General features: G+C 54.2%; 7 protein-coding genes across 7 annotated transcripts; 5 read left to right on the top strand and 2 right to left on the bottom strand.

Annotated features, from left to right (window-relative positions):
• Window positions 1-1,594: 1,594 nt before the first annotated feature.
• N0V96_008442 (uncharacterized protein) lies at window positions 1,595-2,158 on the top strand (the record flags this gene model as incomplete). The annotated part of the gene is made up of 1 exon (XM_053190059.2): window positions 1,595-2,158. The coding sequence occupies one exon, from the start codon at window positions 1,595-1,597 to the stop codon at window positions 2,156-2,158; it is 564 nt and encodes a 187-aa protein (XP_053052481.1).
• A 1,076-nt stretch (window positions 2,159-3,234) lies between these two features.
• On the top strand, window positions 3,235-4,932 carry N0V96_008443 (uncharacterized protein; the record flags this gene model as incomplete). Its single annotated transcript, XM_065758332.1, has 3 exons — window positions 3,235-3,378; window positions 3,434-4,018; window positions 4,075-4,932. 3 exons carry the CDS (start codon window positions 3,235-3,237, stop codon window positions 4,930-4,932), a joined length of 1,587 nt encoding a protein of 528 aa, XP_065613087.1.
• Window positions 4,933-7,204: 2,272 nt separating this feature from the next.
• SET5_2 (SET domain-containing protein 5) lies at window positions 7,205-8,651 on the top strand (the record flags this gene model as incomplete). Its single annotated transcript, XM_053190061.2, has 2 exons — window positions 7,205-7,946; window positions 8,035-8,651. The coding sequence occupies 2 exons, from the start codon at window positions 7,205-7,207 to the stop codon at window positions 8,649-8,651; spliced, it is 1,359 nt and encodes a 452-aa protein (XP_053052483.1).
• Window positions 8,652-9,606: 955 nt separating this feature from the next.
• Window positions 9,607-11,123, bottom strand: N0V96_008445 (uncharacterized protein; the record flags this gene model as incomplete). The annotated part of the gene is made up of 2 exons (XM_053190062.1): window positions 9,607-10,292; window positions 10,349-11,123. The coding sequence occupies 2 exons, from the start codon at window positions 11,121-11,123 to the stop codon at window positions 9,607-9,609; spliced, it is 1,461 nt and encodes a 486-aa protein (XP_053052484.1).
• Window positions 11,124-12,860: 1,737 nt separating this feature from the next.
• Window positions 12,861-14,705, top strand: YBP1 (YAP1-binding protein 1; the record flags this gene model as incomplete). Its single annotated transcript, XM_053190063.2, has 2 exons — window positions 12,861-13,685; window positions 13,743-14,705. The coding sequence occupies 2 exons, from the start codon at window positions 12,861-12,863 to the stop codon at window positions 14,703-14,705; spliced, it is 1,788 nt and encodes a 595-aa protein (XP_053052485.2).
• Window positions 14,706-16,595: 1,890 nt separating this feature from the next.
• Window positions 16,596-20,498, top strand: N0V96_008447 (uncharacterized protein; the record flags this gene model as incomplete). Its single annotated transcript, XM_053190064.2, has 1 exon — window positions 16,596-20,498. The coding sequence occupies one exon, from the start codon at window positions 16,596-16,598 to the stop codon at window positions 20,496-20,498; it is 3,903 nt and encodes a 1,300-aa protein (XP_053052486.2).
• A 2,165-nt stretch (window positions 20,499-22,663) lies between these two features.
• N0V96_008448 (uncharacterized protein) lies at window positions 22,664-24,669 on the bottom strand (the record flags this gene model as incomplete). The annotated part of the gene is made up of 3 exons (XM_065758333.1): window positions 22,664-24,048; window positions 24,102-24,303; window positions 24,430-24,669. The coding sequence occupies 3 exons, from the start codon at window positions 24,667-24,669 to the stop codon at window positions 22,664-22,666; spliced, it is 1,827 nt and encodes a 608-aa protein (XP_065613088.1).
• Window positions 24,670-26,914: the final 2,245 nt, after the last annotated feature.

Here is a 26,914-nt window from a genome sequence, read left to right on the forward strand (position 1 = left end):
AACGCGGCTCCCGGCGCCGCCCCGCTCCTTCCAAGCACACAACGTTCTCATTGGTCAATGGCGGAAATTGCAGCAGACCGTTGACGAATCGTGCGTGCCTGTCAGATGGGCTCAATCTTGGGGCGTTGCTTCCCATGTTCCCAAATCAGTCAAGTTGCTCCATGGGCTGTGCTTGCCAGAATGGAGAATTGGCCCGGTCCAGATCCACTACGGAGTGCGCCAATGGAACTATGGATTCCATGGAAGGGAAGGTGGGAGGACCGTTTGCTGTCGTCCGATGCTGCCATCTTCTCCTCTTTTTCCACTCCCGTCCTGGTCCTGCTTAGTTTTTCTCGCTTCGTTTCCAAGGCGGTAAGCAGCTTTCTCCTGAGTTTTTTTAGCCTCAGTACCTTTACTATCCGTAAGATGTTATGTATCTTACGCAGTAGATACGTATAGGACGAATAACAAGTACCTTTGTACTGCCTGGCTGGAGCTTCTCTCAACCCGGTCTGGCTCGGTCGTGACCCCTGCCGCCTTGCCAATAGGCTGGGGCTCTAGGAAAGGATTCAATCTGTGATCACGAACCGCCCCATGCAATGATGAATGATGCCGCCCTTTTCTGTGCGCTTATGCTGTGTCTCTGCTGCATAGATCCTTGGATGCCTGGCCAGGAACGGCATGGCTCCATCGCGTCTTCCTCCCAGGCGTCCAATGCCGCCCACACTGGCACACACGCTGGGCAGTAGCCATTTACCCGCTGCCCAGTCCTAATGCAAGCCTGCGCACCAATTGTCCACACACCAACGCAGGTACCAGGCACACACACACACCACCACACCGCAAACCTCCTCTCTTCTGCTCGTCCTCTTCGGCGCTACCCCTGTCTCCCCATTTTCCTACCAGGACATATCCTTCCTCGTTCCCTTCCATCTCGACTTCTTCTCCTCTTCCCTTCCCTCCCCTTCTTCTTCAACAACTTTGTTCAAATCGTCGTTGTCCTTGCTGTACGTTGCAGGACCGTTTGTTGTCACTCGCTCTCTATTAGCACCCTCCTTCCAGTCACTCTCTAATACTATCCCCCCCTTGGAATTCCCGCTTGCATTCACTAAGCAGTTTTCCGTCCTATCGTTAATAACCAACCCGCTCACTACGTACCATCATAACTACACCGAAAAATACACCCAACCCTCAAATCCAAAAATATCCACGACACATCGAGAGACAAGTTCATTCTTTAACGACTTTCGCGACGGCCTGCCACAGAGAGAAGACTTAATCCCTTACGTACGTGCCACTTCTTTTTTTTTGGGAGGCGAGGCAAATCCGCCCTTCTGGACCAGACATTCGAGGACGCTTGTGTGTGCGTGTTGGCCTGTGAGAAAAGGGAGATCTGGAATGGATCTGGTCCCCTTTGTGTGTTCACCAGACAATGCTCCAGAATGTCTCACCAGATGTCGGACCCTCAAACAACAAGCCCCTTTCGCGATGGCTAACAATCCCCTCTACAGTCGTCCTCTCTTTAATAATTATACCGAATACCGCTCCCTTCTTCGACTCGCACCAAAGAAAGGGATATTTGCAGTAATAATCAGACCCGCTCACGATCAACACAATGCCTTCCATCCAGAACCTCATCTCCCGCAACGCCCCTGGCGTTGTCACCCGCGACGTCGATGGCGGCGACACTCTCAACCTCATGATTGTCGTCCTCGCCCTGATCTTCTTCGCCCTCCTCCTCGTCTCCACACTCTTCCTCATGCGCCGCATGCGCAGACAACAACGCCAAGAACAGATGCTCCCCTCCTATCAAGAAGTCAAGGGCGGCGCCAGAAACCACCACAACCTCACCATCCAGACAAGTCAGGACGGCCGCTCAAGCGTCCTCTACATCGGCCAGGACGGACGCTCGCCGATGCTCCAGAACCCCCAGTCCGCTCCCCACTCTCCCGACAACGTCCCTGAGATCCACATCACCTTCCCCGACGAGCAGGATGAGGGCGGTCGCCGCAAGAGCGGCCGTGTCCTCGTCGTCCGCGTTGGCGACGGCGGCTCCGTCGGCCTCGAGCCCGTTCGCGATGAGCAGCTTCCGGCGTATGAGAAGGATAGCAAGTCGCAGTTTTATTCTGTCGATATCGACTCAATCGGCGGCCTGAGGGAGAAGGAGCGCTTCAACTAAGCAACCAACAAAACCAAAACTACCAAGTGTCCAACTTTTGCCCGGACAAATTTCTTCTGTACAGATCGGTTCCCGCTGTACAAACCACTCAGCATTTTTCTCAACATGGCATGGCGTTCGACGACACACACTTTTATACCCTGCGCACCGGGATGACTTTCTGTCCATTGCATGGTATACACACACGGGGAATATACCACCGTCTGTGGAGTTACCGCGCATCGGCATTGGGAAATGGCTCGGGGCGCAACTCTTACGTATATAAACTTAACGACTACCCCCGGGAAGCCCGTCTCGCGGTGTGAACGAAACCAGGAATCACCGTGTGGTGAAGGCGAATGCCGGGTTGTAGAATATTTGTATATTCTAATGCTGTATAATTTCCTTCTGTCCTCTAAACAATTCAAAGCAAATGATGACCCATGGCTTCTCGCATGCCCCTTGTGCTACCCCGAGTCTGTCGATCCTGTGAGACCGTGTGCCGCCCTACGTTACAGCCACCCCGCATTGGCGACATTTGCCGGAGGTCCGACGTCAATGTTTATTGCCATTGGGCCAGTAGCCGCTCCTGCGGCACGGTGCCTCGAAATGCGGCATGCTGCAGAGAAACGGCTTTTGATCGACGAACCGGCTTGTTTCGCAGTTGATGTTCGAGGGGGGAACAAAAAAGCGTTTGGGCCATGGATCGACAAACAAATGATTTGCGACGATCATCTATCAAAAATCCCCCGACTCGTGCTTCCAACAAACGGACGCGGAACTGGCCCGATCCCGGCACGGGCTGAGTACGGACCACCCAAATCGTCTCCACTCATCGCCGGATCTCGCCGGATAATCGCAGCGGTTGTCGGCTGTGCTACGGACGACGCACATCGCCGTGTCGAACCTCATTCGACCAGTGAGGGTTTGCGGTTTGGGATAGTGAGTGGGTTTTCTTCACGTGGAGGGTAAGACGAAGTGTCTTTGGGTTTTGATATTATTTATATGTATGGGAGATTTTCCTGTTCTCAGTCTGCGAGCACTTTGACAAGCGTCAATCCTCAGTGTGAGATTGAACATCAGACAGACCTCTCACGATGGCGCCCTCGTCAGAAATCCCACCTCCGTACGAACAGCCTGCGAAGCCCAGCGGGCTCACGGTGGATAGGCCGAATTTCATCATCTTCATGCCGGACCAGCTTCGCTACGATTCACTCGGCTGCAATGGAAACAAGGTCAATGTTCATCCTCACTTAACCTTCACTAACCTCGTATTACTAACTGCCCGAAAAACAGACCGTAAAGACGCCCAACATTGACCGCTTCGCGGCCGAGGGCACCCGCTTCACAAACTGCTTCGTCCAGGCCTCCGTCTGCACGCAATCCCGCTGCAGCATGTTCACGGGCAACTACCCGCATGTCACGGGCCACCGCTCCCTCGAGAACCTCATCAAGCCGTGGGAGCCCAACCTGTTTCGTTCGCTCAAGGAAAAAGGAGGGTATCACGTCGCGTGCCTCGCGCCTAGGGGGGATACCTTTGCGCCCACGGTGACGGAGCTGTCGCTGGACGAGTACGGGTTCCTCGAGACGCCCGAGTTCGTGCCTAGGTTCGCGGGCGGCGGGAAGACGGAGCCCGAGGACAAGGAAGATATCTGGAAGAGGCTGTTTTATAAGGGGCTAAGGAATAATGAGGAGGCGATGGATTATGATGATGCTGTTGTGAAAGGGGCGCTGAAGTGGTTGGAGTGTCCGCCGACGGATAAGCCTTGGGTGCTATTTATGCCGCTTATTTTCCCGCATTGTCCTTTTCAGGTGGAGGAGCCGTATTTTTCAATGTATGATCGCGGTGAGATGGGTGTGCCTACGAAGCCGGAAGACAAGGTGAGCCGCTCATGGGGAGTGCAAGAGACTACCGCAGCTGACGGACCACTTATCAGACCGGCTACGAGCCGCGTTATATGCAGCTCAACCGCGAGCGGTACGGCACCCACCGCGCGACGCCCGAGATCTGGGCCGAGGTGATGGCGACGTATTACGGCATGATCTCCCGTCTCGACGACCAGTTCGGGCGCGTCGTGGACAAGACGAAGGCGCTGGGCCACTGGGACTCGACAGTGACGATGTTCTTCACGGACCACGGGGAGTACCTCGGCGACCACGGCATGATTGAGAAGTGGCCGTCGGGCCTCTCGGACTCGCTGACCCACGAGCCGTTGATCGTCGGCGGCTGCGGGCTGCCGCGAGGCGTAGTGTACGACGAGATGGCGGAGATGGTGGACCTAGTCCCGACGATGCTGCAGTTTGCGGGTATCGGGGAACATTTCCCTCACTGCGGTGTCTCGCTCGCGGACGTGTTGACCTCGGGGAATATAACGATGAAGCACAAGGAGTTCGCCTTTTCCGAGGGCGGGTTCTTGACGAGCGAAGAGCCGCTTCTGGAGCAGGCGCCGTATCCGTACGATATCAAAGCCGCCTTGCAGCATGAGGACACGACGATTGTTGGCAAGAGCGTGTCGTGTCGGAATAAGGAGTGGACGTACGTATATCGGCTGTACGAGCCGGCGGAGCTGTATGATCGGGCCGGGGACCCGGGAGAATTGCATAATCTGGCCGAGGTGGGTGAGTATCAGGAAGTGAGGAGGCGGATGGAAGGGGTTGTGTTGCGGTGGATGGTGGCAAGTAGTGATTTCTTGCCGTGGCAGAAGGATCCAAGGTTTCCTGTTGTGGAGATGGAGAGTGTTGCGGATCAGTTTAGGAGACGGGGCGGACGGTTGGAGAAGGATGTTAAGGGTTGATTTATTGGATTGCTGTAGAATTTGATATTGGTGTGATTGCTACGAAGTAGTGGATTGCCGAATGATGTGTTCCACATACTCCGGTGCTCCGGTCATGGTGCCCACTTATCGCCGGTTCGCTCTCGGGGTGGGTCGCGGCCGTCCCTGCGGCCGGAGACTTTTTCCGTTGGGTTCCGGCTCTCGTTTCGGCTCGACCCTTTTTCCTAAACGCGACACGGAACATGCGAATCCAAAACACCGGCCTCACGGAAACCCGACGGCTGGGACTCGGGAGGTCTGGATTCTTCACTTTGCTCCACTATATAAGGTCGTCAACGCCCCCCCTCATCTTCGTCTGGTCGCTGGCGTGCAGCTGAGATGTGATTTGTGTTATTCGCGCTGTGAGGTGCCGTCTTATCCAGCAGGCGCCTTTGCCTCCCTGCGCGGTTCGTGACCTGTGCTGTGCTGGTGTGTTATGTTTTAGCCGCCACAATGGGCGCAGGTAGCTCCCGCGTCGTCGCAAGTCTCCTCGACACATGTGCGGTAGCATCTATTCTGGGCAACTGCACTACAGTATGTTTTACGGGCAGGCATTCTTGGACATCAAAATGTTCCATCTGCACATGTCCCCAGCAGGGCAGCCAAGGCAGCATTCACAGGCGGGAATATGAAGCCCGTCCCACTCCACAGTCTGCGGGCTCAGGTTGGCTCGACTGAGGCAAAGAAAGGCAAGTCAATCCTGACGACACTCACCAAAAAGGCCATGGCTAAAAGGTGGCCGCGGCCACCACCACCACCACCTCCTGCAAGCGTACCTAAATTTTAAGTTTAATCCACTTGCTATTATCCCTTCTTGTGCCTGACATTCTCCCACAGAATCGGTTTGGAAACACTCCACAGCCGCCATGCAAGAGAAGGTAGTTTGCTGGGTACCTACAGTCAACTAGCCAAGGGGTTCATACTTACATACGGAGCACTGGAGCAGGCTAATACTTGTTGGCAGTGCCGTGTTACCAACAAAATAGTGGCAGGCCAAGGCTCTCCCGCTGATCGGCGTGTGTCAGTTGTTTTGTCTGACCTCCAAACCCCGGGCCCATTCCGTTTTGTCTGCAACGCCACCCCTTTTTTTTTTTTTTTTTTTTTTTTTTTTTTTCCCCTTGCCCGCCCACCATCACTTTATGGGGAGGGAGTGCTGGGAGGTGCTGGGGTGCACTCGAGAACTCAACCCCAGCGTCCTGCAACACATCTGACACGAGCGCACAACCCCCTTGAACGCCCATCAACGAGGATCTTGACACAAGAAACAATCGCAGCGCTGCAACCCAGCGCCATCCCCTTCCGTCCCCCCTTTTTCACTAAGATCATACCTTACCAACAACATCAATCATCAAACAATGCCAATGTCCAATTGGGCCGCGGGAAGGGGCTACAGGGGGCCGTCTTCCTTCGCACCATGAGTCGCTTAACCCTTCCTCGTTACAAGACAACCTTACTAAAGTTACCGAGGGTTACATTCGTCAAAAGTCTTGTTTCTCTCCATCCTGGGGTTCGCCATGGGCCATGCGTCCACGGTCCATACTCCAGTGACTCCCTGGATAATGGACAAGGGAAAAAGACATGGAAAAAAAGTGTCAGACGGAACCCGTGGACAGCTTCAATGGCAACTCAGAGTTCCAACGCAATCGACCATTCACACAAACATCCAGACCTCAAGACAGGGATCCGGGCCCGAAGAAGCTCGCGGACCTTGTCACGTCCTTCCCGCAAGCCCCATCACCATCTGTTCTATAGTCTATGGGGTCTCGTAGGCTGTGAGGTGTGAGTTATCCCCCTCCTCCACCCATGCTCCAATCCTGTTGCTCCCCCGCGAGCATCCCAAACGCTGGTCCAGCCAGCGCCGAGAGCTCGAACCCCGTCCCGCGCATGCATGCAGTCCAGAGAAGAGTCGAAGCGCCCAGGGTTTGCTTCTGAAGCTTGCTCAAGTTTCTTTTTTGCTGCTTATTGCGTGCCGTGCCTTGCTGTGCTTGCTATGCTGTGTGTTGAGCGGTGCGGATACTTAATATCTATTCGTCCCACTTTCAATCATTCGAGCTGTGCCGGGAGTCCGATTATCATAGATCAATGGGACGAAAGTGAGCGTGTGGTCAACTCTTCCTCTTCTCTTCTCCCAATCCTTCCCCTATTCTCCTTTTCTACTGTTCATCCTTTCATTTTTCACTTCTATTCGCGTGTTGTGTAGATCACGACCTCGAAGGTATCATTCTCTTCTAATACACACATCTCTCCCATCACCATGAAGCCCTCACTTGCACTCCTGGGCGCCGGCTCCGCCCTCGCCTTCCGCGAATCCAAGGTCATCTCCTCGAGCTCCGGCGAGATCTGCATCTCCTCCCAGCTTCTCGCCGCCTCCTCTAACAACGGACCCATCTGCCGCAACAAGGAAGACCTCCTCGGCGGCCGCGCCGACCAGTTCCCCTTCTCCTCCGTAGGAACCTCTGCCCCCTCGGGCTCCGCGTGGACGCACACCTCGCCCTGCGTCAAAAACGGCACGGGGTCCCCGGAATTCTGCATCTACCACGCGGCCAACTACGGCGGCAAGGGCATCTCCATCATCACCGACGCCGACCGCGCCGCCCACATCACCCGCAGCTGGGGCTTCACCAAGCCCGAGGAGCTCGAGGGCACGAACCAGCCGCTGCCCAAGTTCGAGGTCGCCAAGGTGCCCGGCAAGGACTACGGCCTGGTCGCCTCGCTGCCCATCAAGCGGGGCGAGATCATCCTGCGCGAGACGGCGAGTCTGCTCATTGATTATGCGGCGTTTAGCCACATCCCGCCGGACGAGATGAAGAAGATGCAGGCGCACGCCGTGGATTTCTTGCAGTTCAACCACCGCAGTCAGTGGCTCAACATGTCGAGCCACGGCTACCACGGCGACCACCTGTCCATGGTGGACAAGATTCTCGTGACCAACTCGTTTGACGTCGAGATGGACGATGCGAAGCGCGATGATGACTTTTACGCCGTCTTTGTGAACAGTAAGCCCTCTCTCTCCCTTCCCCCTATTCACCCCTTCTTTCACTCCTTGTAACCTGCATGAGCAACACGGCTAACACGGCATCTCAGCATCCCGCATGAACCACGACTGCCGCCCCAACGTAGACTACTGGTTCGACCCGCGCACCCTCACCCAGCGCACCGTCGCCATCCGCGACATCATCCCCGGCGAGGAGCTCACCCTCTCCTACATCGACCCCATGCAGACCCGCGCCGCCCGCCGCGAGCGCCTGCACTCCACCTGGGGCTTCCACTGCTCCTGCCACCACTGCATGCAGCACCGCCTCAAGACGGACGAGTCGGACCGCCGCATCGAGCAGATTGCCTCCTTGCGGGAAGAGTTCAACGACTACACACCGGCCTCGCGGGCGACCCCGCAGATGGCGGAGCTGTTGATTTCCTTATATGAGCAGGAGCACAACTGGAGCCTGTTGACGGAGGCGTATACCCTGGCCGCGATTGAGTACAACGGCATCGGGGAGCCGTGGCTGGCGACCAAATATGCAAGGATGGCGGTCGAGTATGGACTTACCACGCTGTGGGAGGGCCATGGAGATGTGATTGAGATGACGAAGCTTGCGGAGGACCCGTGGAGCCACTGGAGTTGGATGCTGAGGACGCGCAAGAGGTATAGCTGGGGACCCGGGCCCAAGGTTGATTTGGACTTGGATGATGATGATGAGTGAGATGTGCAAAGTTCATCAGTGTAGATGTGTGTGTGTGTGTGTGTGTGTGTGTTTGTGTACGCATGAGACTATTATATCTGGTTCATGGGATTTCAGGGAATGGCGTCTGGGACAACACGGCGTTGGGGAATCTGGAGAAGTTTACTCTTTTCAGTATCAATAAGATGAAAAAAATCAAATGATCTCAAATTACTTCATTTAAACTGTGAGATGTGCTACATGTGAATGACAATCTAGTGAGTATGAAGCTTCTGTCAGCATGTCAACCTATCTTGGCTCATTCATCTCCCATGAGAGATCTCGTTGAAAAATCTTAGACCTGCTCCCAAAACTCAGAATTCATCTCTCACAAGAGAACTCATGGCAAATCTCACATCAGGTTCCGAGACTCGGATAATACTCAACCAATCATCACCAGCATGACTAACGAGAACCATCAGATTAAATCCCAGCCATATTGTGAATGTCATGCAAGTTTGAACCAACCATCGAGGCGGTGTCAGCACTGGGCTACCGCTGGTCACAGCACGTGTAGCAGAATCATCTCATCCTGAATCATGACACAAAGCCGGGGAAACCCATCACGAAAACGAAGTAAAAAATCAAGAAGAAAAAAAAAGACACCAAGTGTTTGAATCGTGTATCGCTCATTCAACGTATCTACCAAGAGTCGTGTCGCTCTGGTATTGCCTCCCCTTCACCCCGCTGAGGCCTCGCCCTCGTCCCGGTTTGTGTCTACTAATACTATCCGCTTGCCCCTTCCCTGAGATATAATCTTGACGCCGTGAAGAGCGGTTCCGGACCCTGGGTATCATGAACCAAGTGTAATGAGAGAGTGCCAAGGAGAAATGTCAAAAGTCCTTCGAGAACGCCATAAAAACTCCGTCCTTCCAGAGACCCTAAACAAAAGAATGCACGTACTGATGTTCCTCAAATCCGAGAAAGTAAAGAGTGCTTAAAAAGTGAGTGATGGGAGAAGAGGCGCTTTACCGTCAGTATGCCAAGCCCTAGTAATGATACGAACTTCAAGCTTCCTCTCATGCCGGGCCGCCACCTCGACCCAGGCCTCGACGGTTCGCTCCCATGGCTTGAACTCAAAGGTGCTCGTCCAGGTCAGGTAGGCCTTATCGCCGTCCTCGATCTTGTACTCGAGCTCGTGCTTGCCTGCCCACATTAAGGGCCGCTGCTTGATGGTCATGTGCTTCAACTGGGGCATCGTGTACGCCATCCGGGCGGCGGCGAGGGATACGTTCTGGCGGAAATCGACTAGCTCTGAGGATTCATTGATATCGTCGCTCTGCTTGTGCCACTCGGTATTGTACCAGATGGATCCATAAGAGATGTAGAGAGTCTTGAGCAGCCAGAACTCTGGGTAGTACGGGCGGTTCGCTAGGAACGGCTCAGTATCGTCCGTACCCATGGGCCAGTGAGGACGTAAAAATTCCCTAATACGAACGACATTGGTGACATTGAGCTCCTTAAGATGCTGAGCGGCACGCCGGAGCTTATCACAGAGCCTGGCACCGCTGTCGCCTTCAGCGAGCGTCTCGTGGGGGATCTGGCGCCACGATGATATTGTATTGGACATGATGGTGAGGCATTCTAGTGAGGTGGGCCACTTGGTCATGGAACCGGCGAATTCTAGCCAGTGTTAGTGAGGGGACCTTGAAGTGAAGCAACACCATAATGGAACGCACGGTTGAAGTGGATTTTGCGGGTTTCCTTCTTGCGGTCCTTGGTGATGTCAAAACTGGCCGTTCGCAACCCGGGTAGCCGGGCGATGATGTCGGCATGAGCGGCGGGCATCAGTGCCCGGTGGTTCTGAGGGCTCACGGTGAATGATTTTATCACCTTGACCGCAGGCAGGCGGTTGACCCGGTCAAACTCCTCATCCTGGCCGACGAAATCGATCCAAGAGTCCGCAAAACGCTTTTCGCCAATATCTTTAATGTTCCACCTGCGTCGTTGCCACAGCTCAAAGTTGGCGTTGCGGAGGTCGCTGGGTGAAGAGATGCTTAGTGAGAAATCGATGCCCTCCTGGGTCGTCTCCTCGGGTGTCCAGGAATGCATGATGTCAAATAGACGGTAAAATGCAAGAGTAAAGCAGGAGTTATTCTCGGCCTTGTCCTCCCAGGTCTCCTTCTTTTCGCAGGGATCATTGTCGTAGGTGGGCAGGTCGACGTGTAGGTTGATCCGCTGGACGAGTTTGCGGCGAGAGCCGACCATGGAAGACTCAAAGTCGTCCAGATTGGCCAGGGTGACTTTGAGGACGGAAAAGTTGAAACGCTCGACGATGGCCTGCCACTCCTTGCAGACCAAGGCGTAGTCGGCGAGGGAATCGGACTCATCGCCGTAGCGGCAGTCATCGACGACACACTCAACAACGGCTGCACGGAGTTCCGCTGGGAGGAGACAGAACCTGTCCATTCTGCTCGCGGGCACCTCCAATACCGATACATCGGGAGAGGACATGGTGGAAGGTGAGAGAGAGAGTAATGAAAAAAAGACTGTTTTGCCCTGCAAAAAGAACGAGTGAGGTTACGGGATGAGACGGCACGACGTTGACTTGAGTTCGGCTGTAGCCCGCCCAGTCCGCTGAGGCTGCAGTCGGTAACTGTCGGTCAGAGCAAGGTCAGGTAGGGCGTTGGCTTGGGTTGGGTAGGGGCGGGGAGGAGCGCACCTGATCAGAACGGGAAGGAGGGGACAGAAGGGTACATGTCGAGCCGTGAGCGTTTGGCCTGGCAGGAAGTACAGGAGATGTTACTCAGATGGACGAAACCTTGAAGTACCCGTCCGCTCGTTCGTTAGTGGTTATGTGACTGGGTGGTGGTACTTTGTAATAATCGGGTAGTAAGGAAGGTAAGGTAGTCAGGGAACCTGGGACGAATGGCGGGTGCGGGGTGTCACGGGCAGTTGCTTGACGGAGGTGGCGGATGGCAGATGGCGCCGGATGGCCTTGGAGATGAATCTGTACACGAAGCAATTGTTCTGCCGTTCTCTTTGAACTTGTCGTCTTCAAATCTGCAAGACGTTGCGTTTGTACGATGCTCTCAAACGAGATTCAAAGGCAAGGGAGACCGCCATATCCTGTGAGAGAGGCGGTGATGGAGGGGTACGGTGTACTTCCATCAAGGTACCTACGCACCTACGGCCAAGGTACCTTACCTTGGGATCTGTAATCGCTTCCCCAGTCAAGGTGTCTTATCGAAGTGCATCCCGTTATCTTATGGTGCTCCATTTTCTCTATCGATAACAATTAACAGGAGGGATAGCGCGGGAACGATAAGACTTCCGTGGAGACACTGGAGAGGGAGGTCGTTGACTTGGGTCCCTCAGGATTCAGGTTTCTTCAGGGTCCATTCCCGTTCCCGCAGATTAAAGGGATGGGGGAATGTCCAGTTTCGTCGTCTGTTCGGATGCTTCCATTGTCAAGCATAAATCAAACACGAGCCGATCTTCCATCCGCAACCTGTTCTTCCACACCGTCTTAGGCATTCCTGGGAATGAATTTCTCACATCTCAGCCTGTCTCGTCGCAGGCCACTTCACCGCCAAGGCCTGGCCCCAGCCAGTGTTGCGAGCTGGAACCAGCCTGGTCTGGCACGCTGTATTACCCGATGGCACCGGGTTTCACTGTGCCTCTGGCCACTGACAAGTCTGCACCAACGACCTCCACCGGTCCTGGAGGCGGGGCCATCCTGAGGCTTCAGACCTGGCGGGACCTCTTCAGAATGCAGATTCCAGTGGGGTGAACCTGACCTGTAAAGTGTTCCAGCGGGATCCTCTCTGAATCAGGGCTAGTGCGGGGTTGCTGCTGCGCCCACTGCTGGCATTTCTGGTCCTGTCGTTGACTGCAATCGACCGCCTCAACCCCCCCCCCCTTTCGTGGAGTGGTGAGCTGCTGGTGAGGTGCTAATTATATTGCCTGGTGGAGAGAAATTGGAGTTGGAACCCTGCCGTGCGGCGTGCCGTCTCTCACGCCTTCCCTTCCATCTCTCAGGTGCTGAAAGCTCCGATGACGAAACAAGAACAGGCGCAGCAGTCTCTTTTCTTCTTTTCTTCACCCCATCTGCCCCCCCCTTCTGCCGTCTGCCGAGTGCTCATCAGCCCAGACTTTTCTTCAACGACCATCGACCAACCCCTCCAATGCCACAGAAGACCCTCGGAGTAGTTGAACACCATGATTGAAGCGACAAATCCTCCTCTTGCCATGGCTGACAAGCCCAGTGGCCTCCAGGCTCTGCGCGAGTCTAAGCCGCCCGCCACAGACACCTTCACTTACCTGACCATCATCGGCGAGGTCCTCTCCCCCGAGATCCTGCCTGACCTGAACGAGATCCTTCAAGACACTCAGCTCACCCAGGACATCGGATGGGACTTAGTCGAGATGCTTGTGCCCGTCCAGGGCAGTCAGCAGTGCCTCGAGACCATTGCCCAGCTGGGCAACCCGCGCGAGGTCATTCTCAAGGTGCTTGAAGTTTTGGAAAAGACTGTCGAAGAGGCCACCGATGAGGAAGACGATCCCGCGACGACGGCGACATTCGTTCACCTGGTCGGCATGTTGAGCGTCCTGCACAAGCGATTGAATGTCGCGCGCCCCTCACGCTTCGTTCATACGACCCTTCAGAGCGTCTACCGCACCTACCATCCCCGCAATCCCGAAATGACGGCTGCAGTCATTGCCCTCGTCCGCTCCCTTTCTGGCGATAAGCGCCCGCCGCTCCCTACCCGCCAGTCCAGCAACAAGCTCGACACTCCCTTTACGAAGAGCGATCCCACAAAACATGCACCGGACCCCGAGGCCGCACACAAGCAGCAGTTGGCGCCGACGGACCCTGACACCACCAAGAGACTGCTCCAGTCCTTCATTACCTGCATCATCGAGGCCTACGTCAACTGTACCGGCATGGAATGGGCCTCTCGCTTGCTGGAATTCTACAACCCAGAGCGTGTCGTGATGCGCAAGAGCGTGTTGCGTGCCTTTAAGGAGGACGATGATCTTTTGGCGAGGGACGCTCTGGTTGGCCAATTAGTCGTATGTACATTCGTCTGATGTTGCTCGGACGGATGAACTTGCTAACAATTAACTCAGGCACTTGCAGGAGATCTTGGCTTAAACAGAGTGCGTGCTCTTTCCGTCAAGGACATCTTTGAGGGCACCATCCCCAACAGCCCGCTGGCGGTCGAGACCGATGACCTCAGCCCCGACAACATCAAGCTCTCCACCGGAGGTGTCTGGTGCCTGGTTGCATACTGGCTCTTCTCAGCAGAGGTGTTTGACGCGGACTACGAGCAGGTTCAGATGACCATGTTCCCCGATCATGTCAAGCTCCTCGAAAACTTCTTTGGCGAAGATCCGCAGTCACGCATCGTGGGAAATCCTGGTACCACCGAGGCTCTCGTCGTAATGGGACTCTGGCTGGAGAACTACAAGCGCATCTCGCCGTCAGAAGGCGACTTCATGCCCTACCACCATCTCCTTACACTTGTCTCTGTGTTCCACCCTACACTATCAGTTCGAAATGTTTCGACAACGCTCGCGGGCCTCGTCCTGCATGACGACCCCGATGATAGCGACCGACTCAAGATCTTGGAGGATCTCCTTGAGAACTGTATTTTCTCCGCCCTGCAGGCCTCTGCGGTGACGTGGTTGCGAGAAGAATTGATTGTGGCTCAAAAACGCAAGCTCACAAACAGATTCTCTACAACAGATGCAGTTGAGACGCTGCAGTACGTCTTGTTCCCCAACATGGCATTCCTCAAAGAGCAATCCGTTCCCGAAATCTGGGAATACTGGGTGCAGAACTTCCCTTTCCACTTGCAGGTAGCCAACTTTGCGTACTTCCTCTTTGCCGGCACCAGCTTCCAGCACTTGGTGCCGGCTAGTATGCCCGGCGCCGTGGAGCAGCGCTACGTTGAGCCCCTGCTGCACGCTGTCAAGACTTTGCAGACGGCCCTTGAGAAGAAGGAAGTGGACGATCAGGGCCAGGGCGATGAGGTCAAGACACAGCTCGACATTCTGACGATGCGGTTAAAGAGCTTGCCTCTGCAGTAAAAGTTGCTGTTGTTGTACATTGGACGCTGGATATCATGGGTAGCCCCGGCGCGGGTAAGCCGAGATGCTCTGTGGTATGGGCTTTGCATTTTCGGGAGTAGGTTCATGGCGGAGTCTCTTATGAGTTACGAATTACCTTGGCTGCTGAGCAACGAGCAGCTGTATGAATTTAAAACAAAATCTTTTCTCAAATATGCTGCTAGCTGGGCTTGATGTGTGGTGGCGTCTCTTCGTCAAAGTTTATCAGAGGGAAGATCAGGGTCTAGGAGCGGGCCGCGGTGAAGTGCGAGAGACCACCTGTCACTGAACTCACACCATAATGCATGGAATGTATTTCACTACAGGCGGCCACACGTGTCGTCTTATCCGCTGCGAACTCACGCTATTCTTGAGCGGAAGACGGCGTCGACGGCGTCAGTGCGGAAGGAGGAATGTCTAGAAGCCTGTCATCTTTGACCCGAAAGCCGCATGGTTCTAAACGCCTGCTCTGACGATCCACGGCCGACTTGGACGTTCTGCGGAATGAGGACGTTGCGGATGCTGTCGCGGTTGTGAGATGCCGTCAGGTAGACGTGGACTGTGGCGAGTAATTCGTGGCTGTGCACCATCGATCTTGGTGTAGATCCTCGATCTATTGGACCAGGGGAACTTGAGGTAATACATCCGAAGCACAAGTGTGGCGCCAGTGCCTTAGCTCATGTGCAGCCAGATCCGGACGTCCAGAAGTGCATGTTTGGAGGACGCCGCGGTCCAAGGGGGCTCGAGCCCAATTTGGCTTCATGTAAGAAACGGCTGGCAAATCCTAACGCAGTCTCACCATCTCATCTCGGTTGAGGGGGGCCGGTTTGCGTACCTTCCGTCATGCTGTACCTCACTTGTCTCACCGTAGATCGTCAACGCAATTCGATTGAAATGAAAGCAATGTGTTGTCAACGAGGTAACGTTGGTTGCCCAGAAATGAACAAAAACCTGAAGTGAGGTACTGAGGACGGGGGATTGTGGCGGTTTAATTCGAATGAGCCACCGGGGGAGAGTCTCCGGACGTGACCATTCGCATTGCCCTTTGGGCGGTTTGGCACGGGCCAGCCCAGCCCAGCCAATGTCATCCCGTCGCACAGACCAGGAAGCTACACTACCTCATCGGCAGGGGCGCACCCTTGCAGATAACCGGCTTAGCGTCACCTTCGGGAAGTGATGTCATTTTGGACCAGGGGGTGGATTGGAAAGGAAATTCCAGCACTGCACTGCTCCATCTGCAGCAAATAGCAGTGCAGCAGCAGGATGACTTTGGAAACAGCAAAGCAAGAACCAGTTCTGGTTCAGGTCCCAGACTCCCAGAGCGCAAGCCGCGGCCACGTCCAGGCGCCCTCCTTCCTGTGCTGCTCCTCCGCCGCCTTGCTCGCAAGCTTGCTTTTCGCGTGAAACTTTCCATGGGCCGGACAGGTCTCTCTGCTGTACCTTATTATTCCCGGAACCAAACAGATCGGCCCACGAGAGGGTGGTATCGGCATTCTTTATGCCTCCCGTCCGTCCCTTTCGCCTCTTTAGCTTGCGGAGTTCGAGGTCCTTAGTCTCTCCTTCATCGCTCCGGGTGTCAACCTCTGCGTGACAACCCAGCCAAGAACAAGTGACGCGACTTGCACACCCAATCTATCTTCGCCCCTAAGACCTCTTTAGCCACGCTATTTTCAAAACGTATACCTACCTACCTACCTTCATGTCCACATTGGGATGCCAGCCCTGATCTAAACAACAAAATTCTCACACACGATCCCAATTCCCTTTCCATAACCGCAACTCCCCCCCTTCGACCCCTTCCGCGTCACCGTCATAGACAAAACTCAATTCGAGAGCAGACCTGACACCACCACACGCCAACCCGACGCCATCATGGCGCACCCAACCGCCGCGGCACAACTGGCCATGGGCACGGCGACCGAGTCCGAGGCGACGGCGACCCCTCCTCCCGAGCAGCTTCACATTGACGAAATCGACCGCGATGGGAGACACATTGGTGTGGTGCGAGACGAGAACAGGAACATTGTCTATCCGTCCTTTGTACCACCCGAGATCGACTCGCCGAATGCTCGATCACCCCAGTCTACGACCGCGCCTACAGTTCCCGAAATACCATCAAAGGATGAAAGGGCTACAAAGACCGAGTCGGCCTCAAACAGCCCTGACCACCTCGAGGTTCCCGGCACGTTGAACCCCCAGGAGCGTCCTCCCATAGACAAGAAGTGGAGGACCGAGGCGCCTGAACGAAAAGCTGGCCAGAGCAGCGCGGCACAGCGAAATATCCCCAAGCGATCCGGAACATCATACCTCGATAGAGCGCTCTGGGAGGCCGACAGGGGAGACTCGAGCTCGAGTTCGAGCTCGAGCGATTCCTCCGATGACGAGAACGCACAAGAAACCAAGACTCCGGCCGAAAGAAAAAAGGCACAAGATAAAGCCAATGCGAGGCGGCAAAGAGAGATTGCCGAGCGCTACCGCCGCTTCCACGTCGGCAACGACAATTACAACACCAAGGGCAAGGTCAAGAAGGACGGCCGTCTGCGTATCTCGGTCAAGGAGACGGCCAATACCGGATACTTGGCCAAGGCATTGGGCCAGGCCGTCAAGAAAGTGGTGCCGGTGCCCGAAGGCGAGGAGCAGGGCGAGGATGCGCAGCGACCGCCCGTGTCACGCCTTTCGTCCGCTACCACGGCCACCGCCGACCGCGAACCGAAGCCGCGCTTGAATATTGTCATCATGGTCATTGGCTCTCGTGGTGATGCTCAGCCGTTCCTCAAAATCGGCAAAATTCTCAAGGAGGACTATGGACATCGCGTACGCATCGCGACGCACCCCGCCTTCCGCGAATTCGTCGAGAAGGACTCTGGTCTGGAGTTCTTCTCGGTCGGCGGTGATCCCTCCGAGCTGATGGCCTTCATGGTCAAGAATCCGGGCATGATTCCAACGTTGGACGCTGTCAAGGCCGGAGACATTGGACGACGACGATCGGCCATGGCGGAGATGTTTGACGGTTTTTGGAGAGCTTGCATCAATGCCACCGACGACGAGAAGGATGTCCACAACCTCAAGATGATGGGTGAGAAGGACCCCTTTATCGCTGACGCCATTATTGCCAACCCTCCCAGTTTCGCCCATATTCATTGCGCAGAGGCCCTCGGCATCCCGTTGCATCTTATGTTCACATTCCCCTACACCCCGACTCAGGCTTTCCCTCATCCCCTGGCCAGCATCAAGAAATCCAACGTGGACCCCGGTTATACCAACTTCATCTCATACCCCCTAGTCGAGATGATGGTTTGGCAGGGTTTGGGCGACTTAGTCAATGACTTCCGCGTCAAGACCCTTGGATTGGACGCCGTCTCGACACTTTGGGCTCCTGGCGCGACCTATCGTCTGCATGTTCCCTTCACTTACCTCTGGAGTCCTGGTCTCGTCCCTAAGCCCCAGGATTGGGGTGAAGAAATTGACGTGTCTGGATTTGTCTTCCTCGACTTGGCTTCGACTTTTGACCCACCCAGCGACTTGGAGAAGTTTTTGGATGCCGGGGAACCACCTATCTACATTGGTTTCGGCTCAATCGTCGTCGATGATGCAGATCGTTTTACCCAGATGATCTTTGAGGCTGTAGAACTTGCCGGAGTCCGCGCGCTCGTCTCAAAGGGCTGGGGTGGCTTGGGAGGTGACGAAATGGATGTTCCCGATAACATTTTCATGCTGGAGAACACGCCTCATGACTGGCTTTTCCCCCGAGTCAAGGCCTGCGTCATCCACGGCGGAGCCGGAACCACCGCGATCGCTCTCAAGTGCGGTCTGCCGACCATGATTGTGCCTTTTTTCGGCGACCAGCATTTCTGGGGAAGCATTCTCGCAACAAGCAAAGCCGGACCCGAGGCTGTACCCTACAAGCAACTCGACGCCGAGAAGCTCGCCGAGGGCATCAAGTACTGCCTCACAGACGAGGCGAAAGAAGCGGCTGCCAAGGTCGCCAAAGACATCGAATTAGAAGGCGACGGCGCCAAGAATGCAGTGCGATCATTCCACCACCACCTGACTCTGGGAGGCATGAACTCGATGCGCTGCTCTATTCTGCGCGACCGCCCGGCAGTCTGGACACTGAAGAACACCAATGTCAAGCTCAGCGCTCTCGCTGCCGACATCATTGTCGAGGAAGGACAACTTTCATGGAAAAAGCTCAGGCTGCTGCGGCACACGGAATGGAACGATTTTGAGGGCCCTGGAGAACCGGTCACTGGAATCGCGGGCTCTCTGGCCGGGACGATGGGCAACGTCTTTGGTGGTATCGGTAGTGTTCCTTACAGAATTGCCAAGACGTCACATAAGCGTAAGGAGAAGAAGGAAAAGAAGAAGAAGTTGAGGGCCCTCCGAGATAAGCGCACGAGTGCCAAGGAACGCAAGGCCGCTACCAACAGCAACGGCGCGCTGCAACCGCAGGAGGGTGACGAAGACAACTCGAAGAAGGAGGGAGACAAGGCGAAAGCAAAGGGTGGAGAGGACAGCAAAGCGCAGAAGAAAGACGAAGGAAAATCCAAGGAGGGAGAGGGAGATAAAGATGAGAAGCAAGACGACAAGAAGGGAGAGCAATCTCAAGCCAACGGAAACGCTTCTTCTGCAAGACCGGGTGCGCAGGAACGACGCGATACAATGTCATCAATCGATACTGGAACCACCGTCGACGATGCCGTTGGAGACTATGCCAATGAGGTTGGCGAGGGCGTGGGTAAATCGGCACAAGCCCTCGCGAGGGCACCGGTAGACCTATCCATGGCCATCGCTCAAGGGTTCCACAACGCTCCTCGGCTTTACGGTGACGATACCGTTCGACGCCCGCCACGTGTTACCGGCATCAGCTCTGGATTGAAGGCGGCCGGCAAGGAATTCGCTTACGGCATCTACGACGGCACGACCGGCCTCGTTCGCCTACCCGTCCGGGGTGCCAAGAAGGAGGGTGTCAAGGGATTCGTCAAGGGAACAGGCATGGGTCTCACGGGATTCGTGCTCAAAGATCTCAGCGCTATCATCAGTCCCTTTGGCTACACCCTGAAGGGCATCGCCAAGCAAGTCGAACGAAAGAAACAGCCCGATCGAGTCGTCCGTCGGGCCCGTCTTGTACAGGGCCAGCGCGAAAGACGGAACCTTCCAGGCGATTCCAAGAAGCAAACCGATAAGGACGTAATTACTGGTTGGTATACCATCCGAGAACTCCTAGAGACCCTCGAGGCCGAGAAGAAGCAAGGTATCAAGGGGGTTTTCTCGCACAAGAAGCAGCGAGTCAATCACGCAGCCTTTGAGAGCGTCGACATTGCCGACCGTACCCTACAGGCGATCAAGAATGGCGAGGATATGAGCACCGTTGTCGGTACGGAGAAGGAGCTTCGCAAGGCGGATGAGAAGTTGAAGAGTCCTGCGACGAGACATAGTGTTGATACGAGGCGGTCGACCGAAACCGCGCGGGCGCGCAAGTCTGCTGAGGATCAGGAGAACTCGGAGGGCTCGGACAAGAACTCATCCAAAAGGAGAGATGATATTGCCGAGAACGAGGAAGGGGAAGCGCGGGCCGAAGCGGCGGACCGCGCGGATGCCAAAGACAAGGCTGCCGCAGAAGACGCACAAGACAGGGAAGAGGCTTCTGGGTCCAAGTCGAAGGATGGAGCCCAGATTAATGGCACGGCTGGCGGGGAGCAGCACAAGACGCAGCCAGAGGAGGACGGACGTCGGCGGCCCAGCGTTGATCGCGCGAGGTCGGCTCAGGTTTAGGAGTTTGGGAGGCTATCGTCTGCACGGCGTTTCTTTTGTTTTTCGAGTGGGTGAGAAGAGAGATTTCCAAATCAGACAGACAGACGTCCCCATCGCCCAGGCATGTTCGGCACATGCGTTGTTTGGCGTCTGGGACTTTTTTAGATACTTTTTTTGACTTATACCCCCACCCTTTTTTCTTGGTATTCCTGTGTAGGAGTAGCAAGTAGTTTTCTAATCAAAGTTAATATCCAAGGGATTGCTCCGATGTGTTTGTGAGAATGGCTCATACCTACCCTCGACGTCTTTTCAACACCAGAAGACGAGACGCAAATCCAGGAAGAGGACAGGTAAATGCTTTAAAGAAATGGATAACAGGTATATCGACCTGCGCCGTATTCAACACACCTCGGGGTTTATGTGATACACCGTGTTTCCCTCCATCTTACCAGAACATGCTGCCATTGCTCAATACCAAAGGTACCTGAGACGAGGTGGTGAAAGAAGGTGCCTTCCTTGTATGATAGACCCCGGAGTCTAGTGTAGATACGGATCTTTCTTTTTTTTTCTGAAGGCACCTACCTTCCTTAAATATAATCCAGTTCAATACTTATAAGCGTCGGCGTCGCTCAGAGTTATAGTATAAGGTTATAATATATAATTACAACACAAGGTTATAATATACCTTTATAATATCCCTTATAATATCTCTTATAATATCCCTTATAACATCTCTTATAATATCTTTTATAATATCTCTTATAATATCCCTTACAATATACCTTTTTTGTATAAAATTTAATTAAGTATAACAATTAAAATTATAAATAGTAATAAATTAAAAATATGATAATATTATCTTAATACATCTCTTTCCTAAAACATGTGATATAAGATCGACCTTGACGGGACCATGCTTCTCAGTACTTGTCATCCATGTTTACTATACTTGGCCGTACCATCAGCTCGAACGAGCATCCAACATAGAGCGGGCTCTGATGTTAGTGCACTTCTGCGCCGGCTAGTCCTGGATACGACCCCTGTTTCTGAACGAGAGGGTCGATGAAGTCCCGTAAACTGTCTGCCTGTGCCCGGCATTGGACGGACCAGGTCCGATCGTACTCTCGTGAGTTCCTCCTCATGGCACGGCCACCAAATATTCCGTCTATTGCGCGAGCGAATGTAAGATCTCCGTGTGACTGGCTGCTGCCAAGCTGGAGTGCCTCAAAGGCCCGTAGATAGGTCCGGAGAGAAGCTATCACCGCCTGATACTCATTCCAATTCAGAAACTTTCCGCCACGATCTTTGATGCTAATGGCTATTACGTAGACTCCCGGGTCTGTCGTGGACTCGTCATACCGATGTTGCTGATTCTCGCAATCAAACGCAACCGTCCCTTGCACAATCGATGTCAAGAGGTCTCGGGGAATAGCGTGGAACAGCTCTAACGCGGTCCAATCTTCATCACAGTCTCGTTGAAGCTGTAAGATCGTGGCATTCGGGGCCTTGGGCATGTTTGCGTCTTCGAGGTCTTTGACTTCAGCGGGGGAACAGTAGTGACACTTCGTGGAAAGAATCCCCTCGCATCAATGCTGCCAAGAGCTTCGCTCTGGCACCGCTCATCTGAGGACATTCTAACGAGGGAGTAGGAAGCACCATGCCTTGGACGTGTAGTTGGTAGTCAAGAGGTGACGTTGCTCAGTTCCAGCCCAAATGGACAGGTGCGTAGACCTGGACCTTTCCCAAGAGCAGCAGCACTAACACTCCTTACCCGAACCAAAAAGTGACAGGCACAGTCAGCATCCAGTTCAAATACATGCAAGTCAAGAGCACGATTTCACAGCGGGTTGAAGCTTCGAATATTACAAATCACATGGAAACAAGACATAATGCACGTTGACGAACTTTTTTCTTTTTTATTTATTTATTTGTCTCCCCCCATCCCACCACGACACACCAAAAAACGACACACCAAAAAAAAACACTCCCCACACTTCATCCACACTCCATTCACACCCCCAAACTCCAATCCTCTTTGGCCCTCACCTAGAGATTCTCTCTATTTAATGATAGGGTGGCTGGCCAGGGTAGCCCTGACCCGGCGGGGGCGGGCCGTAGTACTGACCCGGACCTGGCGGCTGCTGCCAGGGAGCACTTGCGCTCTGGTACTGCTGCTGGGGCGGCTGCTACTGGGTATTCGGACCCTGGTACTGCTGCCACTGGGCACTTTGTGCCGGATACTGCCACTGGGCAGGCGGTGCCTGATATGGCTGTTGCGGCTGCTGCTGCTGCCACGGGGGCTGCTGTTGCCACGGGGGCTGCTGCTGCTGCCATGATGGGGCCGATTGAGGGTAAGCCGGCTGCTGTTGAACCCATGCATGGCCTCCGTATTGCATAGGTGGCACCGAGGGGAAAGTAGGCGGCGCTTGCATGGGCGGCATGAGGGCGGGAACTTGGAGAGCAGCGGACCTGGCCCGCTCTCTTTCAGCCTGCTCTTTGGCGGCATATTCGATGCTCTTCTCGTGTCTTTGAATGAGCCAGCCATCGTACCAACTGGCTGCACTGCTCGCAGAGCCCGGCTGTGGCAACTCTGCCCACGCCTCCTTCACTCTAAAGGCAAAAGCCTCAGGACCAAAGGGAACAACCTTGGAATCAAACCCCAGGATAGTGGGGGCGTTGTTGACAAAGTGGTCCATGGCCACTCGTCTCCTGCTGACATCTGTGCTCTTAAGGATTTGCTTGACCTTTTCAATCATCTTGATTCTCAAAAGGTCCTGACTGGATGCCGCGGCATTGGCAAAGCTCAACTGAACCAGTTTGCTGGTAGTGGCCGCGGCGCCTCTGGCAATGCTTTGAGGCTTCGTGACCGCAGCTTTCAGCTCGGCTTCTCGGTTCTTGAAGAAGATTTCAATCGTGATATCTCTGCGATCTTGCGCGTGCTTCACGTAGGCCGCGGCCATCTCAAAAACAGCTCCTACATACTTCATCACCTCGTTTCGAGGTTCACTGTTGATGGCAAGAACCAGCATGTTAACTCTGCCACGCCTGTGGTGGCCAAACTCAAGATTGACATTCGGGTCAATCTTCTTGATGTACTTGTTTACACCTTGAAGCGCGGTCGGTACCTTATTTTTGTATCGGCACGAAAGCAAGTCGTCTGACATCTTGTCATCAGTCAACTCAATCTCAAACGGCGGGGCACCAAACTTGTAAGACGCGCCCCCCAGCCTACCGTAGGCATCCCATGCCCTGCTTCGGGCAGAGAAGTTGTCATAGAGCATGACCTCCATCCTCGTGGTGGGGCGCCGAGGGGCGGGGTAGGTCGAGGAGCGATTGGCGCTGGAAGTAGGTCTGCCTCTCGCTTTGAGAGTTGGGGAATGATATCCCGACGGCTGCTGTTGGCGTGTCGGGGCAGAGGCGGCGGGCTTCTTGGTGAGTCCCGAAGTCTTGTTCTGCTTCGAGGCCTCCTCCTCTAGAGTCTTCGACTTCTTAAAGCCCGCGTAGCGACGATCATATGGCTTGCGGGTGATCTCTGGCATGACCTTCGACTTGGGCCAGGTACCAGGAGCACCTACACGAAACCATTAGTTGATACAATCAAATGCAAAAGCACCAAAAACTTACCAAGACGACGCCACATCGCTTTCATCGTGAGCCATTCCAAGGCCCCGGTGCTCACGTCTTGCTCGTTACTTGCTACTAGGTATGTGAATCCAGCGTTGAGACAGTCTGCATACATGGCATCCAGGCCACTGACGTCTAACTCGGGCTTGCACTTGACGACGTGGAAGAGGACAAACTCCTCTAGGGAAGCGAACTCTTCTATCTCTTACCTTTTAGCCCAGGCCTTGCTCAGAGTGGCTGAAAACTGTGCAGGGAGCAGGTCCCTCAGGGGGGTCTTCGCGTGTCTCGCCGAAAACCAATCATCTATTATGCGCTGGAGGTTTCCCACAGGAAACAAGGGCGTGCATGACTGAGTGTTTTGCCCAGCAGCAGGAAGATTCTCTTCCTTGGGTAACTCCTCGGCCATCTCAGGCTTCTCGGTGGCGGCATCGGCAGCGACATTGGCGGCGGCATCAGCAGTAGCAGGGGAGGCATTCTTCTCCTTGGGGGTCGCGGCGTCTACGCGTTTCTCATCTCTCTCTTCGCGTGCCTCGGCGGCAGGCGGCGGAAGTTCGGTTAGATTGACCATTGTTGCTTCGTTTTTTCTAATTGTGGTGTTCACAAAAAAAAATTAACGAAAAAAGTTGTTCGTTGACAAGTCAAAGGGCAAGAGGGAGAGGAAACCAAAAGATCGATAATGTCACCAGAGAGAAGTGCGAGTTGGGCCAGGGGGCCCACTCGACAAGATACCTTGGCCAACCAGGAGTCGAGGCTCTGGAGCCTTAATTGAATTTATTACAAGGTAGGTGGTTACCCTACTTGAGTGATGCCTACCTTATTCATCGTAATCCCCAACAGGTGAATCATTCTCGTTTGCGTTCGAGGTCAAGCAACGTCGTTGGATTTGATCAAGGTTAAGTTGGCCAAGGCTTTTGCAGGTACCCTGCCGTAAACCTTAATTTGGCCCCGTCGCTGTTGGAGGTGGGCTCTTCAGGGGCCATAGCAGCGCCACTCCATCTCCGACCGGTCCAACCCGAACTGGTTCTCAAGCCTCGGTACTTTTCTTGTGCCTTTGAGCCCCGCGAGGTATCAATGACCTTTGTAAGGAGTACGTGACCCAATTCCTCGGATCTGCCCATCTCCTGCAACCGCCACCCCCTGCAGCTACATACCTACGTACACCTCACTTCCGCTTGCCTCTCTACGTTACCTGACACTGACCATCACAACTGTGCAGACAGTACAACCGCCGCCATGGAGCCGCAGTCACAGACGTACGGGTCCTGGCAGCAAGTTCGCGATTTAACGGGGGAATGGTACAACAGCAAGGACAGAGTCTCGTTTGCGTAGATAGAGGCACATGCAGGATCCGGAAAGCGCAAAGAGATGGTGGGACATCTTTGTTTCTCACCCTTGTTGAGCCGGATAATGGCCCCCATAACCGGTAGATCCCAGAGCCTCACTGCCTCGGAGGCACGTACGCCATATCCTCTTGCAAGATTGCATGTACCAATCAAAGTGAAGCAGAGACCTACTGCAGGTCACGAAGACTGAATGCCCCTTGTAAGACTCGGCACGAACGCCAAGCATCCGTAGCATTCGGCACAGAGCACAGTGCCGACGTCACCAGACATTCGCTTTGATCACGAAGGGACACGAAGCGGAGAAAAGATCGCTGGGAACTTTAAGATATCCAACTCGCCTCTTTTCTGTTGGAGGTTCTGGGCCAATTCAAGGCGCTCAGCTATCAGGAGACTCTAGGTTTTCCTCCAAGATAATGCGAGATGGAGTGCAGCCATCCAGAGACTCCAAAAGAGCCGTTGCATATTGAGCAAAGCTGGGATGAATGATCGGAAGGTTACTGGAGGACGGGCACCAAAGATGAGCATATTCGTGGCCTCAGTCGACTTTAACTTTTCATTTGCCCATTTCTTCGCCGGCAAGAGCAACAAGGATCCCGCCAAATTGCAAAACATCATGATGGGAATTGCGGGCATATCGATGTGAAGTCATCTTTAGCGACGAGTATTTTGGGTATGACTTGGCACTCCAACGTGATTGCGTTACCAAAGGCCTTGACGTGAGTGAGATAGCAAATGAGTCAGATGATGGTTGCTACGGATTACCGAGATACCAGTCATGCTACAATGGGAACTTGCTCTCTTGGTAGAGCAAAAAGTTGCGATGACCATGCGAACCCACTTGCCAGTCCGTGTCGGCGTACGGGGCTATGACCTGAGGCTCAATTGTAATTTCGTCGTGTAAGAAAGTCCGAATGCAGTCGTGATCGGTCTCCTTGGCCTCAGTCGGAGGGCCGTGACTAGACCTATCGCTTTTGTCACAGCCTTACATGGAAGCGTGGACATCACGAAGCGCGGTCCGGCACCGGTTCTCGAAGATAGTAACTAAAGGCTGTGGGCGGTGCGCTTTCTTTCTCTGTACCCGGTGGCAAAGGACCTTACGTTATGGCGTCGCTACCCAGGTGCGGGAAGGGCGAGTTCAGTGCCAATGACGAGGATCAAGATGAGGACGAAGTTGACGCCGAGAGAAAGAACACGGAGGTAAAAGATAGGGGGCTAGATAAAACGATTACGTGGTGATCTTGATCGTGGTATTTACCTTACTGCACTTACTCAAAGATCATGAGGACTGTGAAGAGCCTATCATCTAGCCTCTCTATTATGAGTTGCCTCCTTAAATACCTCTTATCTAGACGGTCCGTTACTTCCACCATCGTCTTCTGACTACACCTAGGTATGCATGTCGCCTTTCCTGTTCAACTAAGTCTGGCCTGAACGACTATAGACCTCACCCTAGAACAGTACTAGATGGGT

This window comes from Colletotrichum fioriniae (genome assembly GCF_027942845.1).
Source record: "Colletotrichum fioriniae strain IMI 355084 chromosome Unknown scaffold_10, whole genome shotgun sequence".
NCBI classification, from domain to species: Eukaryota; Fungi; Ascomycota; class Sordariomycetes; order Glomerellales; family Glomerellaceae; genus Colletotrichum; species Colletotrichum fioriniae.